Genomic DNA, 20,023 nt, shown 5'->3' with positions numbered 1-20,023 from the left:
GTATGATTTTGCTGTATAAAATGCTTACTAATCCTCAGTAAATAAAAGGGAATCCTTTGGAAACAAAATATAAATAAAACAGCAGATGATTTGCTGCTCCATCAACCCACATGTATTCCTGCCATGCCTCAATGAATCACCTGATCAACATTATTAGCTCATTGAAACCCCCCCCATAATTATTTACTGAACTATCAAATGTATGCAGCAGCTGTTTATTATTGGTAAGCTATTTATACTTTGCAAGCAGATCTCTTTCCCTCTCCTCATGAGATTTTTTTTATGCCATCATAAATTCACTTATTCCTGGGTGGCGGGATTGGAATTATCTCCGTCGTCACAACAAAGAAACAAAAGTGAGCAGGATTTCGATTCCGTATTTCCTATGGTAAGAAACGAAGAATGCCATTTAGCTAAAGGAAAGAAGATATTATCTATGTGTTTCATCATCCAGTGACAACTACGAAAAAAAGGAAATCTGTAAAGAAGTCGGTGTCCACATGGCGAGTTTCACAGCCATTGTATAGATGATTCTAAAAGTGTCCATAATTCAAGTACGAAAAGTTAAGATCGTGTGAGCACAGTTTAGTGCCAAAAGAATTTAGGAGTAACAGATTATTAGAGAGATCATACCAGGATAGAATAATCGGATAAAGGTAGAGGCCAATATAGAAAACTCAAGAGAAAAAGGTACTGTAAAAATCTCATGTTAACTGAATGTCGTCTGTAATTGTTATCATTATTCTATTACTGAACTGTTGAAGAGACTAAGGAAAGTTATACTAGGACTTCAGTGCATGACTGATTATAATGAAAGTATGCTTGTTAATATTAATATTATATAAGTAATTATGTGTCCTGAAATTTCTGCATGTGTATTGTAACTTATAGGAAAGTTTTAAATGTCAAAGTTATGTGTTAGTACAGTGAAAGGATAGTTTAATCTACATAGTTTTGGATAGTTAAATAGAGTGAATTGATTACATATGTCCATGTGCTACAGCATATAGCGTATTCAGACTAAGTTAGCTAAAGTGTTAATTAGATAAGGGATTATACATATGATTGTATGAGTCGAATTTGCCATGGCGGCATGATCGCATTACTCATATAGGATCATAGCCAAATTACTTGTGATAAGCTAATGTTATTTTGTAAATATTTTCTTAGTATTGAATTGAATTATATTAGAAATTGAATTGTACCATGTTAATGAGTTTAATAAACCTTTGTTCATTGATAAAACAGTTGTCTGAAATTGCTGCCCAATGCACCACTTGAAAAACGTACGAACCTAATCATGCTGGAAATTAATGTGTTAAAAAACGAGATAAAGTGTCACGACTGCAATATTGTTTCACATTCAGACATATTTTAGTAATTGCTCCTTGTTTGTGTATTTTGTATCTCAAACTAAATGTCCCAAAAGGCGCAGTATAATATAAATATTAGGGACACTAAGGGGAGAAATAGCCAAAATATTTATATTTTGGGGTGATATCTCGTACATAGATAAAAGTTGAATATAGACAAGCAGAATTTCACTAGATAGAATTATAATCAATAAAATGGGACACAACACACCTTTGAGTAATTCAAATATACCAACCAACCCTAGCATTCTCTTTCATTATTGTTTTTTCAAATATATCATAAAACAAACACTTTGTTCCCCCCCCCCCCCCCCAACACACGCTCCCATCCCCATGCAGATTTCATTACAATTAAAGAACTATCATGATACTAATGGCGTCTGCCAAAACTCAGATACTAAATTTCCGCAGGGCACAGTGTTTTCTCTTGGCCGGTCAGATGGTTTGTTACATTCCAAGCTTATATATATATATATATATATATATATATATAACTTGGAATGCAACACACTGAATATAGCAGTGGTTGAAAAAAGTGAAAACAAGGGTGTTCAATTTATCAAAATATCGTACCAGGAGATAGCCAAATTGACGAAAAAGAAACTGAAAAAATTACAAAGTATTGCAAGTTGCGGGTCTAAGTTGAACAAATTTGGCAAAAGAAAATGAAAGTTGTTCCCATATCCCCAAAACACTGAAAAAACATCTAGAAGCACTCAAGTTAGATGGATTAAAAACTGGGCAATTGCAAAAGGCCTCTTTTTACAGCACACTATTCACATTCAAAAGGTATTTCCACAATTCATAGGCCTTTGGGTAGGGCTCGAATTATTGGCTGGGGAAGCAAATCAAGACTTCGATAGATATTATATATTTATTTATTCATTCATTAATTTTCATATGGTAATATGATTAGGTAAAGTATAATCATTTCACATTTTTTAAATCTTTCTTCATTCTGCAATTTGACCAAGGTGCTAAATATTAGACCATAATTGATAATTAATTAAATTTTGATCATCGCAAATATATTTTATAAACAAATCTTTTGAACAAAAAATATTCGCTAAAAGTTTTTAATCAATTTTTAATGAGTATACTTTTAAAAAAAATCATTTGTTTATGCCATTTAATTCAGTATGCTTTGGCTAAATCTCACTTGAGCACATCCCTAGTAAAACATTCTCTTTTCGGTCATGATGATAACATGTCAGCCACTGACTTCTTGCCTGCCGCTTAGTTGAACAAGTGTGAATGCTCACTGATAAGGTGAATGGGTGATGGACCACTGACAGAAGAAGGGTTTGGTACCGTACCTGGGTAATGAAGAAATACAAGAAGAGAGAGAGAGAGAAAGGAAGGCTGAGATTGCAGTCCATAGAAGTTATCAAAAAACTGGACAGTGGAATGTATTAAGAGGACTTGTAATAAAAGGAGATATTAAGTAGATGTTTTATTTAAACATTCAAAGAAATGCAAAATTGAAAGTTTCATCTTCTCTCTCAAGGAGGACACTATTGATACCGATTATTTTCTTGGAACAAGTGATGGAATTAGTGAAATCAGAACTGTAAAATGGCTTTAATGATGGCTTTGATACATCTTATTTATAAAGTAGTAAAAGAAACTATTATTCTCTGGTAAAGGATTTGTTTTCTTGTAATTAAGTGGCCTAAGATAGGAATGTTTGTAACCACTGAAGCAGTGAGAATGAATGGAACGATATATGCTAAAATAGCAAATTCTACATAGTCCCATGGAAGTTAAAAGTTTTGTATTTTGCAAAAAAAAAGACCTGATAAAGAACTAGTTCTTATGAACATGTATTGTTTATAGGAATTCGTTGTGAAAAACAAAGTTCAGTCTAGAAGACTGATTAAGTAGTACATGTGTTGCTCAGGTATGACAATGATGAGTTGCAGTGAAGAGTGAGGATCTTGAATGGAATGTTAGTGGAGAGAAATGAATGGAACGATATATGCTAAAATAGCAAATTTTACATAGTCCCATGGAAGTTAAAAGTTTTGTATTTTGAAAAAAAGACCTGATAAAGAACTGGTTCTTATGAACATGTATTGTTTATAGGAATTCGTTGTGAAAAACAAAGTTCAGTCTAGAAGACTGATTAAGTAGTATATGTGTTGCTCAGGTATGACAATGATGAGTTGCAATGAAGAGTGAGGATCTTGAATGGAATGTTAGTGGAGAGAAATGTGTAAAGAGAAAAGAGCGCAGTTTGTGAATGTGTGGGATGAGACTGAGGAGCAAATGAAACTATATAGGAGTGATGGACTTCATCTGAATTGTTTTAGAGTCAGTCATTTGGAAAGGTTGCTGCTGGAAGAAAGTGTAATGAGTGATGCAAACAAGGTATTAGTGGAGGTCAAAGATGATGTAAATGAGCAGGAAAGTGGGCCGGGTGGCACTAATGTGGTTATGAATGGAGAAGAGAACAGGAATGAAAGTTGGACACAGAGTGAGCCATGGTAAGTCAGGGAGATACTCTGTAAGGAGAGTGAATTCTGAAAGTAGTAAGAAATGCATGTGGTCAACATAGGAAACAAATAAAGGGAAAATATGGGACAAAGGGTATGGTGAGCAGATAGGTGCAGATGAGAAGTCACAGATAGGGGGACAGCATGAGTAGGATTAGTTATAGACCAAGTAATGAATTGTTATGCTTATTTACGAATGCCAGGAGTATCAGAAATAAGCGAGATAAGTGTTGCATTGATTGAGTTTATGCAATAATAGTTGGAATCAGTGGTTGGATGAGAATGATGTCTTCATGGGAATAGAAATGGGGAGATATCATCTTTTTTTGTAAAGATATGAAAAGCAATATATAAGGGAGGAGTGCTGCTGATGATAGCAGGGGAATTATGTCTGCACAAAGTTGAGATACAAATTGAAAAAAGAAAGTGGCTATGGTTTTGAAGCAGTATGGTGTAAAGTGGAGCGTGATAGAATAAAACATTTGCTTGCGGAGTTGCTACAGGTCAGGGAATGGAGAGAAGTGGAGACAAAGAAATATATGGGCACCTTGGCTTATTAATCAGGCGAAGGGTGATCATTATGGTGATTTCAATTATGGCAATATTGTTGGAAATGAAGTGATAGGAGCATGGATTTCTCGAGTTCTTAATGGACTCGGGAATCTTAGGCAGTACGTCATGAAGAACACACGAGGATTAAAAGTCTTTTATTCGATATATCATTGTATGTGGGTGTAAATGGAGTGTCTAATCTTCTCCTCGTTAGCTAGAGTGATCACCTGGGTTGTAGCAAGTCATGAGAACTATAAACAAGGGATATATGTGGAACTACAAGACCAGTGATTGTGGAAAGCTTAGGAGACAGCTGGGAACTATAGCATGGAAAGAGGAGTTGAGTGGGAAGGGCATACACACTGCATGAGCATTAATCAAGAGTTATTTAATAGCAATGATGTCTGAGTATAATTCATAGTTGAAATGGCTAAACAAGGTAGGAGTAAAATGGATGAATGAAGAGTTTGTATGAAATCTGGAAGAAGGCACTGTGGAGGCAATGCAAGATGAATGTTGGTAATGATCAGTTGCACAAAGAGCAGTCCAGGAAGGTAACTCGGTTTGTAAAGGCAGAAAGTGGTGTATAAGAATAAAGTAGCCAGTTAAGCTAAGAAAAATCCTGGTGAGTTCTTTTGATATTGTGGGTGCAAAATAGTTTATCATTAAGAATGAAGTAATTAGCAAAATCTGTTGCTTTGTGTTACCTGTTCGATATGCATCATTTTACAAAGTTGTCTACACTAAAATATAAAATTCATTAATTAATTATATAGTAATTAAGAGAAATTTCATTTTGTGAGATAGAACAATAGAAAATCTGACAGATTTCAACTCTGTGCAACAGTGGTTAAATTTAGTGGAAAACAAGGTACCACTAAATTTAAAGAACGTGGAACAACACTTAAATATTAAAGCATTTAATTGAATATTAATTAGCAGATATTTCACTCTGTTTCAGAAAACAGTGTGTAAGCTCTTGTAATGGAAACTTTAAAGCAAACAGGTTACAAATGTATACTGTAGTAATAGTTAATTATTTTAAATGCAGTTGCATGTATACTACGTTTGGCACTAAGAATAAAGGAAAATAAATTCTTTAATTGGATATGAACATTTGGAATTGTCCTTAGATGGGAGATGAATTTCATCCTCCCTGTGTCAAACCACTGCTCTGCTTATTGGAAGCCTGAAGTGACTTAAATCTAGGTTTTGTCTCTAGAGTAGGGTTCTGAACTATGTACAAAAATAAATCAAGAATATTTTTTAAAAATATAAAAATTCTAAAAAAAATTTATTTCATCCATGATACAAATTATAAGTTGACTATCTTTTGTGGTTGTAAGCAAAATAAAAAAAAAAATGGTCTCTTCATAATATGCTAAATTTTAAATAATTACTAACACTGGAATAACTTACAGGACACCTTTCATTTAACATAATATTTTCACTCTGTTATGTAGAGTATCTTTAATACAACTTTCAAATTAAAGTAGAAGAGATAACCAGAAAACTCAATAATGAATTTTCTTTATTATGGCAGTGGTGTTCAACCTTTTTTACTATGCTAGCTACTTTTCTATAAAAAGTTATTCTGCGATCTACTCTCTTATATAGATCACGTTCCCTTGCTGGAACGTCCTACCTAACTGACTGTTCCATTTTTGTTGGTTTATTAATCTTATCTTTACCTCCTTAAATTCCATTTCTTTTCGATAGTTGTTGATTGATGCTTATCTGAATATAAGGAAATTTATATTATACTGCGCCACCCTATATTCAGTTTAGTCTAAACAATATAGAGGAATCAATCATTAGCTATACTTATTTTACCACTTTGTTTTCAGGCCAAGGTTATTAATAGCTTTTAAGGCTTCCGCAAAGGTCCGATTAATTTTATGAGCGGTGCAATGAAAGAAAACCAGGCAAACACTAAGTTTAACTCAACAAAAGAAAACATTTAATGTGGAATAGTACAACATATACATTCAAGCATAACTATCTGCAAAAGTTATTCAATTGAAAAATTAAAGAATTCACATTCAGACATTAATAACTTCTCAATTAGGTTTGAGGATCATGACTAATGTTAACACTTCTTAATTATTAAAGCATTAGTATTTCTTTCACGTAGTTCTTTCTATCGAATTAGATGAGTCATATTACAAATATATTAGCTCAGTTTAAAGTGTTCAGAATAATTACAATTCATTAACCATCAAACATTCACTTATCAGTTCTTTATGCTCATTCAATCAAGTTGAGAATAGTTCTTAAAAGTTTAAGCTTCCTAATGTTACAATAATTGATTTTATGACAGGCTACACTATATTCTTTCTCAGTCAGCTAACGCTTATTAGAACAACATAACACTTATTATTTCGAGGGGAAAGTACTTCAGTACATCTTACATCCAACCATTAATTGATATAACACCACAGCTAAGGTCAAAATATATCCGATGGAGTTAACAGTTATAACTTCACAGGTTATAGAAAGGGCAACTCTTACCAGGTTACTGCTTCTACACATCGAAATCGCATAGACACATTTGAAATTCTCGTTGACTTTTACTTTATGGCAACACAATTCAAAAGAAATCTTCCACTATAATAACTGGATTGTAGACACAGAAATACACAAATCTTGATGCACTTGGTTTAAGTTAGCTACTAATTCCTTAATTTCTTCTTTTTATCAACTTCATTTCTGCACTTCTTCCACTAAACATTTGGAGTTTATCGTAGTATCAGAGCTCCCATAGAAATAATTCGAAATGCCTATTAATTCCCAGTCCTTCCTAGTCGATTTACGGCATATATAAATTCTCCCTCTGCCACTCGTTACTGCACTCTATGCTGTCTCCAAGGCTTCTCCCTATATCTTATTTTCGTTTTCGAATTAACTCTGTTCTCCACTTTCCCTCCAAAACTGGTTCTGACCAGTTCAGCTCATAACAGTTCGCTTCTCCCTTTTGTATACAGTATTCACGTGCTACCTAAAAATAACTGTTTCCTTGACAGTGACCAATCAAATCTCATTAGCAGAATTGCTTAAATTTACTTTCACTTTCATTTACAATAATAAAAAACATACATCACAATTCATTTAGGATATATTTACAAGTTATATAAAGAATTTATACAGAATAAATAAATAACTAAAAAAAATTACAATTATTATTTCAATAAAAATTTAACAGTAAGTGTTTAATTTACAATTTACATAGGAGCAAACTTAGCTCAGGAAATACAATAGATGTTAAATCATGAATGAAGTATTAATAAATCATAAAATTCTTCATTCACAATTTAACACCCCCAACCTGATATCTGATTACGCACAAATAAACAAGTAAAAATTTTATTTGTGTATTTAAAAATTTATTTATCACTTTTAATTATTTTAATACAAAAAAATATATATATATATATATATTTATATATATTGGAATAAAATGTTTTTTTCTCTATTTTGGAAAACCAAAGTTAGAAAAACCACAAATTGATTACAAACTCACAAGTTATAGGAAATGCTGGTTGATTAAAAAAATAATAAAAGTTAATGTGAAATTTGGCATTGTTTAGACCTCGCAATATTTTCATAGTCAAATTGATATGAAGAACTGGCCAATTGCAGACAATCCTCCATATGATCATTTGTAATTTGGTTTCTTAATTGATTTTTTATGATGTTCATATTTGAAAAAGCAGATTCTGACAAGTATATCAATCCGAAACACGACAGAATTTTTCGTGCAATATCAGTTAATATTGGGAATTTTTCATGTGCATACTTCCACATTACTTCATTGTCTATTGATTTTAAATGTAGACTATTCAGAATGTTTATTAACTCAAGTTTTACTTCAGCTTGGTTTATATCAAACAGCCCACTAATTTTATTTGAAATTTCTGTGATATTGAAGTTTTCTTGAAATGGATTATTGATAAAAGATACAATCATTTCAGTTTTATTAAAATCTTTAAATCTTGAATGTATTTCTTCCTCAACTAATTCTATTTCACGAATAAATTCTTTTAAATCATAGCGAAGCATTTCTTGATTTTGTTCAAAAAATTTTAATAAATATGGGAGATGTCTAAATTCGCGGTCATTTATATTTTTCTTTAATAAAAGTAAGTATTGCCGGAAAGTTATTTGTAGTGATAAATTAGAGATAAATTTTTATCTCTACCTTATAAATCTAAATTTAAATTGGTTAATTTCATACAGAAATCTACTAAAAATGATAAGTGTAACAACCATCTTTTATCACTCAATTGGGGATAAATATCTCCTTTTTCATCAAGAAAAATTTTTATATTGTTAATTAATATAAGAAATCTTTCTAAAAATTGACTTCTGCTGAGCCAGCGAACATTATTGTACAACACAAGTTCCCTACCATCATCTGCCTGTAATTTAAATAACTGCCGTTGCAGGGCTTTTCCTCGAACAGAATTTACAATTTTAAATGTAATATCCAAAACATCTTTTGTGTTTAATCTTTTACTACACAGTACTTGTTGGTGAATAATCCAGTGGTACTTTAAAAAATCTGGATATTTGTCATCATTTTTTTTTTTTTTTTACATAATGAAATGAAGCCTGATTTATTACCTATCATTGCAGGAGCACCATCAGTAGTAATAGACACAAGTTTAAAAAGCGGAAGTTTGTGTTGTTTCACAAATTCATCAAATGCTGAAAAAATGTCTTCTCCCCTAGTCCTTCCCAATAATTGTATAATTTTCAAGAGTTCTTCTTTACTTGAATAACCTTGAAATACTATGCGAATAAATACCATTAACTGAGCAATATCAGTGAAGTCATTTGATTCATCAAATTGTAATGAAAACACAACACACTGGTGAATGTCTGACATTAACTGAGTATTCAGATTGTCACTTAAAATTTCAATTCTTTTCATAACTGTTGTTCTGGAAAGTTGTAAATCTTTAATATTCGAAATGATTTCATTTTTATTTTTAAAATTAAAAATAAAATTGAAATGGATTATTGATAAATCAGAAAATAAAGATTCTACTGCTGCAAGAAACGATTCTTTTATTAACTCTCCATCAGTAAAAGGCTTTTTTGTTTTTGCTAATAAATGACACACTTTCAAAGATGCAACAGTGACTGATATTGGTTTATTTATTACTTTCGAAATCATATTTTGTTGTCCAGAAAGTCCTGTCTTTAAATTTATAATTTTTGATTTACATATTTGGAATTTTGGTGAAAATCTTCATATTTTGCATGTAGCGATCGAAAATGTGTCTCAATATTACCTTTTTTTGGAATTGCTACAGATGAATTACAAATCAAACAACAACACTTTCCATTTACCATTGTAAAGAAAAAATCCGTTTCCCATTCCTTGTGAAAATGACAAGTCTTCGATTTCTTTGATACACTCATGATTATCCTCAAATTAAACACAACGCATACGATATGCTTTTGTTATACGTCTACTTTTGCTATCCAGTCATTACTGTGACATTGTAAACTTTTATTATTATTTAACTTTGTATACTTGTAATTTCTATTAATTTCTTGTGATGTCTTTTACTCTATACTTTATTCTCCGTTATTCTAATTTGCTGTGCACGCTTTCTCTCTCTCAGAATCTCTGTTGTTTATCTTATTACGTGCTATGTTTATCTACCTTTCGCATTAAGAATCTTATGCCTAAGATATTAGAAAATTTATTTAAAATGAGACTGCACCACTAATATCTTTGATTAGCAAAAAAAAAAACTCAAATATACGGCTGGTAGATTTCTCTCTCTCTCTCTTTCTCTAACACAAATTCCTACATTAAAACTTTTATAAACAGTCGTGGTCTATTCTTTTTCTTATTTCACGCTCTGGCGAACTCACTTAGATTCCCGCTCAACAAGTATGATTTATTTTAGAAACAGTGCAGTTGTAAATTAACAAACAGGCAGCACTCTTTTAACAAAAAAGTCAAATGACAATTATTTACATTACTATGAAATATACACAATTTTAACGTTAGGGAGATTGCTTTCTCTATCCATCTATAAAAACTCTTTAGCAAAAATTAGAACCTTCTTTCTTTAACACATAAGGTTACCTACTCTCAGTTTACAAATTTTTACTTTTAATCTCTAAGCTTACTCGTAAAGAGGTTACCTAAATCTGTGTTAAGTTATCTTTACACATTTGATATCAACCTCTAACATGCCAATTGATTCTCTTATGGACATTTCTTAATACTATTAAACATATATCTTAAAAGTCTTTCTCGTATCAACTATAACAAGAATTATATAAAAGTTTAAACTTACGAAGGCTCTGTATCTCACATTCAGTCAAATGTCTTTCACTAAAAGTTCTACGGCAATTCTTTAGTCTCAGATCTTCAGGAAATTATGGCTCGGCTGCATCTTATCGGGAACGTAGCAGGCTATTGGGTCATTCAGCTCTGGCAAAAGGGTACTCTCCCTCGGTGAAAAGAAAATCTTACGAGTGAAGGTGCTTTGGGAAATTTGCCTTGCCTTTTCTTGGGCTCGCCGAAAATGCCTGGGCGACTGCCTTCTTTTTCTGCCGTTTCATCAGCTGGAACTGCTGTTAGCTGGATCCCTCTCTGGCCTGTAAACTTTTCTCCCTCAATTGGAACTCTTCCTTTCGGCAATTTGAAACCTTGCCTGGTGCCTAGAAGTAGTCTCTCTCTCTCTCTCTAGCGACATCTCGAACTGAGAAGCTCCTCTCTCAAGCAACGTGGATCTGATCTGGGCAGTCTCTCTGACTGCGACTCTGGACTGGGTGGCCTCCTCTCTGACAGCAATTCTGGAACTGGGACCTCTTCTGCTTGCTTCAGTCCCTTTTTATTAAACCTCCTCTGAGACCTCGCATGAAGTTTGACAACCCTCAAAGAATCGGTACGAGTCTTTCATCTTAAGTTTCAAGTTTCGGCACGCCTTTGGTTCTCCTCCGCTTTCTTTTGATTGTAAGTTGCCGGCCATCGGAAAGTTGTTTGAACTCTTTCTGACTGATTTCGGAGATGTTTACACTAGAGCCTACAACCCTTTCTCATACAAGTTTCAATAACAATCTTTCTAATGTTGCCATGAACAGCTTCGGCGACAAAAACATTGCCTTTGTTTTTAACACTCTAACATATTCTTATTAAAGCAGTATATACAGTTAGCTTCAAAAGAGTTATTTACAAAAACATCTATACCGAGACAAACAAAGTTTATTTTTTTACAACATTCACATGGGACTAAGTAAAAAATCAATGTAATGTGCTCTGGAATATTTAATATTTAAGCTACAATCAAGTTTTTACACTTTGCTTATAATCTTATTCACTCGGCTCGCTGTTTGACTTCCACTGATCCAAATTAATTCATTTACCTGGACTTAAAAGAAAATTACTGATTTGACGATTTTAACGAAAAATAAATAAACAATAGCAATACACTTAAAGCGAATTAAAAATAATAGAAAAGAATGATAAAATATTATGTTTTCAGTTTTAATTAAATTTGTAAGTAAGGAGGAATACACAAGAGACCGACCAAAAATTGCTCCACAATCGACCGGTTGATCGCGACTGACGGGTTGAACACCCTTGATGTATGGGAAGAAGTTTAAGTAAGGAGGAACTTGATCATATTAGATTTGAAAGCCTGTGTATTGTATTCCTTGGCAAACACAGGATGTTTCAGAATGCAGTAGCAGTAGGAATGAAAGGAGAAACTTAAGTTCACAAGAGGAGTTAGGAGTTGGACTTGGAAGGGATATTGAGTGGCAACTGCATGCATTTCACTGGATTTGTTAGAGAAAGACAGAGAGAGACTGGTTGGATCATTGATGCTGCTCTACTTATTGGAGACCTCAAGTGGCTTGAATCCAGGTTTTGTCTCTAGAGTAGGGTTTTGAACTATTTATAAGAATAAATCAAAAATATTTAAAAATAAAAATTAGGTGAAAAAAAAAAACACTTATCGCATCCATGGAATATGTTCTGTGATATCTGTGAAGGAAATATTTATAGAAGGTACATGTAGCAGATACTAAACACTTATGAGAAAACAGTTGGAGTAAGTTGGTCCAAGATGGTCATTAATCAGTCTGATTCTTCTCTTCTGTGTTGTGTGAAATATTTTTAAAGCACTTGAAGCACTGCCCCAAATGTGTTAGCAGTACTCAATAGATATGCGGATTTGTGATATGAACAGGGTTAACAGCTATTCAGACATAACATCTTTCCTGTGATTAAATCATTCTGCTTCACGTATTTCATAGTCATCATTAATTGTTTAGAATTAAAAACTTATCTGATCTTTAATAAATTGATGCATTTAGGACTAGTATATTTTAAATCATGTCACTTGTCATGTGTTTTTATTTTTGCAACTTCTTTGAAATGTTTCTCTTCTACTTAATTTGAAAGTTATACTTAAGATTCACTGGATACTACAGATCCACAGTCATATCTAGAAGCTCTTCAATGGACTCAATAACAACATCTAGATACTAGAGTGATAATTTTAGGTTAAATGAAAATCTTTATTAATTTATTCAGTTGTTAGTAATTATTTCTTTAGTTATGTTGGCTTACATCCTTGTTTGCTGAGATATTGTCTGTCCATTCTTGCATTCTCTTTTTCGGAATTTAACCAGTTCTGAAATAGACACTAAAAACATTTGCACTGGAAGAAAATAGTGATCAGTTTGTCCAAAAGCATAATAATCAGAGTTTATAATTCTGTACTTGAATTACTCATACTTGTCAACAAGGAAATTTAATTTGTAATATTGATTCCACTTTGCAAGGGTCTGCAACTTTTTTTTACTATGTACGAGGGTTGATCAATAAGTAATAAGACTAATTTTACTGTTGTGAAACCACTCATCACAATATTAATTTCTGTGGAATAAAGAAATGTTGCTGTCTGTATTAACAAAAGAGATTGATAGATGGCGTATACGGGCTGATGTGCCAGAGTGTCACATGACTAAACGCAAGCTTGGTTCGCCGTGCCTACGAGCCGCAACCAGTCGTCGAAATGGAAGCGTTATGCGATTAAATTTTGTGTGCATTTGCAAAAATCGGCATCGGACACTTTTAACATGATACGCGAAGCTTTCCACAATGGAGCAATGTCAAGGGCAAGTGTTTTTCACTGGCATAAAACTTTTAAGGAAGGAAGGCAAACTGTGGAAGATCTTGAATGTGAGGGAAGACCTTCAACGTCTATCACAGAGACAATGATCAACACAGCAGCGATTATCATCAAGGAGGATCGCAGAATTACAGTACGCCAGCTGCATGTTGTCCTGAATATTTCTGTGGGAAGTGTTCACTCAATCATGGCTGAACATTTGGAACTGAAACGTGTTTGTGCCTGATGGATTCCCGAACTCTTGACATTGGAGCAAAAGCAGCATCGAGTGGATGTGTGCACAGAATGGAAAGAAAGACTGGAACAAGAAGGTGACAACTTCTTAAAACGCATCATTACAGCAGATGAAGCTTGGTTGTATCACTATGACCTTACAATGAAACAACAAAGCAGTGAATGGAAGCATCCTTCTTTGCCTACCCCCAAGAAAGCAAAAACTGTAAAATCGGCTGGTAAAGTTATGACCATAATGTTTTTTTTACTACGAAGGCATTGTTTACCAACACACTGTAGAATCCGGGAATACTGTAAACGGCTCATACTATGCGGATGTTTTACGGACAATGGTACAGCATGTCAAAAGGAAGCGGCCATTGCTGAAGAATGGCTTCTTATTGCACCACGATAATGCAAGGCCATATATTGCTGGTGATGTAGTGGACTTTTTTTTGCAGAACAACAACAGAGATATCCTACCACACCCTCCATACAGCCCTGATCTCGCACCGTGCAATTTCCAGCTGTTTCCTCAGCTCAAGAAACCATTAAGAGGCCGCCATTTCGAAAGCAACAAAGCATGTTTAAAAGCTGCGGAAGCGGTTTTGAAAGAACTCTCAAAAAAAACGGACTTTAACATGTGTTTAAGAAGTGAACGCAACGTTGTGACAAATGCATCGCATCTCACAGTAGTTACTTCGAAAAAGACCTTGTAAATGATGACAATTAAAGGTAATCTGTTTTCTGTATAAATATTATCTTATAACTTATTGAACAGCCTCCGTATTTAAAAATTTTTCATTATGAACAGTAATATAAGTTTTTAATGTATGTATTAGCTTTGTTTATTTATAGAAGAAATCTTATAATGTTACATAAGATTTATTTCCTAGCCTCCAGTGTCCATTCTTAGATGTGAGCAATCTGGATGCTTCTGCTGGTCAGAGGTTTGATATGGCTAATCTTGTACAGGCTTTGCAATCCCTAATTGAAAGCATACAACGACGAGCAGGTCTTCTACAGATTTATCATTCATTACCAGAACAAGCTGTAAATCCTGATATTAGGTAAGAATAAAAACAGAGTGGTAATTGTATCTAAAGTTTACTGTAAAATCTAAATTTCAAAATAGTATCCAGAATGTCAAGATTTTAAAATAAGTTTTAGAAATATTCCTATAAATATTTCTAAACTTTATTTTAAAATCTTGATGATATTCCAGATACATGATTAACATCAATACTGTCCTTTTAATAGCTGGAGTTCTCATTCTTATGCCATGAAACATAGCAGTTTTCTGAAAGGTAAATCAGCATTTTCCATAAATTGCAACATCTGATGGAATACTGATCTATATATTGAATCGCCAACGTACATTTTTCTCTGACTATTTATGGGAGATTCATCCAACTTTTGGATAATACTACACCTGTTCTTGCAAAATATGGATTGTAGCCAAATACAGAAACACAGTATCTTGGAATGAGGCTTGCCTTCTCCATAGAAATAGTTTAAATGTGAACATCTCTTCACAGAAATTCAGAAGTACTGTTACATTGGCCTAATATTAATTGAAATGATTCACCTTTCTCCCAAAAGTTTGTGAGATTCTCATACTGTGTAAATATTGGAAATGATTTATTATATATTAGATATATAATAAATCATTTTCAAGGACATGGCTTTTGCTGTTATTGGTTAACTAATTGTATTTATTTGAGTTTTATTCTGTCTCTTTGAATTGCTTCTTTGTTCCTCACCGATGTACGTTTGATAAGAAGTATTTGTGCTAATTTCATTAGTTATTTTCTCTCTCGATACTATGGCATTTCCTCCATTAATATTAAGCCTCATACAATCTGTGTAAAAAGAAATTGAAATTTTTTTGAGAGCAGGCTTAAGAAAATATATCTCGGATTACTAATGCACTTTTGAATAAGAGTAGATAGACTGATAGCTGTCAGTCTCTTACTCAAAAGCAAATATTAAAGTTCAAATATATGAGCTCTTGGTTAGAGTAATTTCTCATAAGCAATGAAATACTATGTCAGTTGATGCTAAACATCTGCATTTTTTAATCTTTTTGATCACTTTCATAACCTATTTGCATATATCATGTGAGTTCTTTGGAAGTATCAAAGGCAAATAGTTCTTGTCTATTTATTATAAAATGATTATATTTATTATTCCCACCTTTAATATCTTGTTTCTTTGTTTATAGATTACTCAAACATAAGTAGTATCTTTAACATAATATAAAAGAAACATTGATAAATATCATACCTTTTGTATATAATTAGTTTATTTTGTATTATTATTTTCTTTACAGGATAATTATGTGTATGCTCTGTGGAGATCCTTATTCTGTAGAGCATGTCTTGGGGCCTCTCTTAAGTCACCAGTGTTGTTTTGTTACATCTCCCCATACTATTACACTTGAAACCTACTTAGGGGATTCCAAACGAAGTGTAGAGGTGCGGGTCACTTCTTATCATGGAGCTAATGCATATAGGAATGAGCTGGTCCATGGATTTATTTTAGTATACTCAACAAAACGCAAAGCATCTCTTGCTACACTAAGGTATGTAAAGATGTGTTGTGATCGCATTATTTTGTGTGCACAGAATAATTTCAAATGGCTTTTACTTTTTTTTTTTTCAGGATGATGTAGCTCTTTTCTATTATTTACTAAATCAGTTGAATTTAATCATATGTGTGCAATTCTGTTCTTTCAGTTAGTTTAGTTTTAGTGCAAACATGTAATTTGAAACTCTTGTAAGAGAAGCAAATCTGTTGATTTATTGAGTATTTTGTTAAGATTGGTTAGTGTATTTTACTATGTTATAGGATATATATATATATATATATATATATAGTTTTTACTGGTGTTATTGTATTTGGTACATTTGCTACGTAAACAGCCTGGTTTTAAATGCACCAGGCTCCAATCACCATGCAACATATGCTGTCTGTTTATGGCTTCTACCAAATGAAGAATACTATAATCGAATATACCTATGGGAAAAAGTATAATTCGTTCCTCAAATTTCTGTTTTTACCCTTAATTTTTTTAATAAAAGAATTAGGATATGTCTCAGGGCCTGGTTACAGGGAAACCACGAAGCTGAAAGACAATAAAACATTCAGAATATAAATTTATCATTCTACTTCTTAACAAAGAATTGAGCTAACGTAGTTTGGTGGGCATTCTGTTTCTCTTTTTTTCATACAACTGACTGTATGGACCGATCCCCCCTTCTACTACTTCTACAAATTTTACTGCTTCTCATCATCATCAGAGTCGGCCTCTAAACATTACTGCTTAAAAATTTGATTGTACAAAAAATATTTTCAAATTGCTTCTCTGAAATCTCTTTGGACTTGTAAGTGATTTTCTTTATATTCTTCAGGATCTTCCCGCTGTGCATCTAAATTTAGCAGGTTGGAATCACTCAGTTTCTGAGAATGAGATTTAATTCATTTAGATTTATTTGAAAAGCTTCTAAAATCATTTGCACAATGTGGAAGAATGTGCTTCTAAAGGGCTCGCATATTGTTAGCAGTAATTTCATTTGACTTTGTAACCAGGCTGAGATTTCTCTGATTTGGCCAGAAAAGTCTTGGAAGGCATTTGCTTAAAAAAAAAAAAAAAAAGGCCGGTTTCATCAACAGTAAATATTTATTGGTCACAATAGCCCCCTTGATCCACAATTTTCTTCAAAATCTCTGGATAATTTGCGGCCACCTCCTTATCTGCACTTGCAGCTTCGCCTGTGATTAGAACATTATGTAGGCTATTTCTCTCTTTGAAATGTGCTCAAACCACCCAGAACTAGCGTGGAATTCTTCCTTTCCATCATTGATAGCCCTTTCTTTCAAGGTTGCAAAAAAACTTAATACTTTTGATTTAATAAGCTCAGTGCTTAGCGGCATCTGTTACAATCTTCGATCCATGTAGAAAGAAGTCTCTCTAATTCAATCATTATAATACTTTGATTTTGAGTGCATGCATGATGAACTCGAAGCAGCCTTACTTTTCTTTGTATTCAGTAGCTTTGCTGAAAATTGTTCTTGCAGTTGATTCATTTCAAATTTCAAAGAAGGCATGGAATATGATCATCAAAATGCTGCATAATTAGCAGACAACATAAATTTTGGTGGTAAAGTTGGAACACAGTGGACATGGAAATTGTGTAGTGGGTCATTAAAAAAATAACTTTGTAAAATGTTTTAAATCAGTAACTAAATTATTTCATCCTGGTGGGTGATTTTTAAAATAGTTAGCCATAAAAAATGCATAGATAGAAAATTTTTTAAATCTGTAACATTTATTTTTAAGATGTATATAGGTGCACTAATCGAGGGATTGCTGTATGTGTATGTATAAAAGCATGTATACCAGTGGTCGCCAAAGGGGTCAATATGACATTGTTAGGGGTCGATTCGGGCTCAGGGGTCAATTGGGGGTCGACAGAAAAATATAAGACATCATTGTATGGGTAATATTTAATTCAGTTAACTTGGATTATCTCCATGACAAAAGACATAGAGTGAATCGTGGGATCAGTACCGCTATCTTACAGGTCCATGAATAGGACCTGTAAGATGGACTAAGGTCATGAAAATAGTTACTGAGGCCAATCAAGTAGGCCAAAATGACGTATTTACCAATAAATGGATCTTGGTGGTTCCTGCCGGCTGGCGCAGTGGGAGCGAGATTGCAACACGTGCGTGGTTCTTATTTACTGATACTTACATGTATTCGATCCCAGTCTCATTTTTGCGCATCGACATACAAGTGAGCGTTAATGTTCTAAAATTCATCAACATACATATTATAATTCAATCGTTATTCATTCACGAACTAAACTTCTCTAGGTTGAAGAGTTGAGCAGCGCTGGTAGTAATACCAGTAGTTTATTAATATCACTAGTAATACCAGTGCTATTACTAGTGATAGTAATATAATAATATATACTATATTATACATACAATAAACACTGTAACTATAAAATAAGCAATCTAAAAACTCAAATAAGCATCTTTTTTTGCTTGTTCTATTATAATTACGTAATAGTAAAATATAGGGGGTCGATAAAAAGTCAAGAAACTCTTGAAGGGGTCGACGGGCAAATAACTTTGGCGACCCCTGATGTAGACTGTGCCAGTTGATGGATATATATGAGTTTATAAGGCCAAAAAACACATTTCATCCTAATTACATAGTTTCTTCAGGTGTAAATACAAAATCTAGTAGGCAAACAGTAGAGACTAATCAAAGTGACAACCACTATGCAGTTATACAAGAGACTGATGTTTTTAAAATATTTCTAATTTTGTATTGCATTGTTGAACACGTGTGTTTATGCATTTGTGTACACGTTTGTTGCTGATGTACCAGCAAGCTGACAACACCTCAACCAAACTGTTGCAAATTCTGACACCGGCTAAAATGTGTTATTAGATTTTAATTTGATAAAGTGAACATGATATGATTACAACTTGATAAAATTTTAATCTAATCTAATTCTAACTTTCCCATTTCTTAATGTGAATCCTATCCACAAAATGTTGTAAACCTATGTTTTAGAATACTGCTTTAGAGACCTGATGTAGCTTAATTAAAAGTTCCATGTTTGGAAACCTCACATTGAATACCAAACATGGAACTTTTAATTAAGCTACATCAGGCCTCTAAATCAGTATTCTCTTTCACATCAGGTTATGAAATTTATCTTGCCTAAAAACAATCACCTTCCCACGGTAGGAATTGTACCCACTATCTACTGGGCGATAGTATACGTTATATAGAGTGGGCCAGTTTACTCTGTCAAATTGGCTGGCTGTATTATTGTATCTAGTGCATGAAGTGAGTGATATTATATACACACAGACACAGCTAGAAGTTGGAAATTTGCAGTTTGAATTGGTTGAAGTCTGTTTTGCTTAAATTTAATATCACACCAGGTTTGTTACCATTGTTAACATAGCATGTAAATATCTGTACATTGATTATTGAATTACTTAAGGAATTCACAACGTAAACTAGAATATAAATTAAAATAAACTTTAATATGTACGTCCTATATTTCAGTAATGTCACGTTGCCATCTTCATGGGAACTTAAGATTAAGACATGTGCATGCTGGCACTAGAACAGCAAATGAGGTAGAAGCAAGGAGACTACTGTTATTCCTAAAGTCCTGATGGTGCCCCCTAG

The 20,023-nt window shown here is 33.1% G+C and overlaps 1 protein-coding gene across 11 annotated transcripts in view; it reads left to right on the top strand.

The window, feature by feature from the left end:
• RhoGAPp190 (Rho GTPase-activating protein 190) overlaps positions 1-20,023 on the top strand; it is a 723,033-nt gene that overhangs the window by 321,042 nt on the left and 381,968 nt on the right. For all 11 annotated transcript variants that reach the window (XM_090410500.1, XM_090410505.1, XM_090410503.1 and 8 more), the window contains 2 exons: positions 14,697-14,870; positions 16,133-16,384. In XM_090410500.1, coding sequence (XP_090266626.1) covers positions 14,697-14,870; positions 16,133-16,384 — 426 coding nt within the window. The remainder of the gene's footprint in view (positions 1-14,696; positions 14,871-16,132; positions 16,385-20,023) is intronic.

The sequence above is a fragment of the Typopeltis vanoorti genome, chromosome 20 (assembly GCF_054136105.1).
Source record: "Typopeltis vanoorti isolate ZY-2024b chromosome 20, IOZ_Tvanoo_1.0, whole genome shotgun sequence".
Taxonomy (NCBI): Eukaryota; Metazoa; Arthropoda; class Arachnida; order Uropygi; family Thelyphonidae; genus Typopeltis; species Typopeltis vanoorti.
The sequence above is the reverse complement of the archived record's forward strand: the minus strand, read 5'-3'. Positions and strand labels throughout refer to the sequence as shown.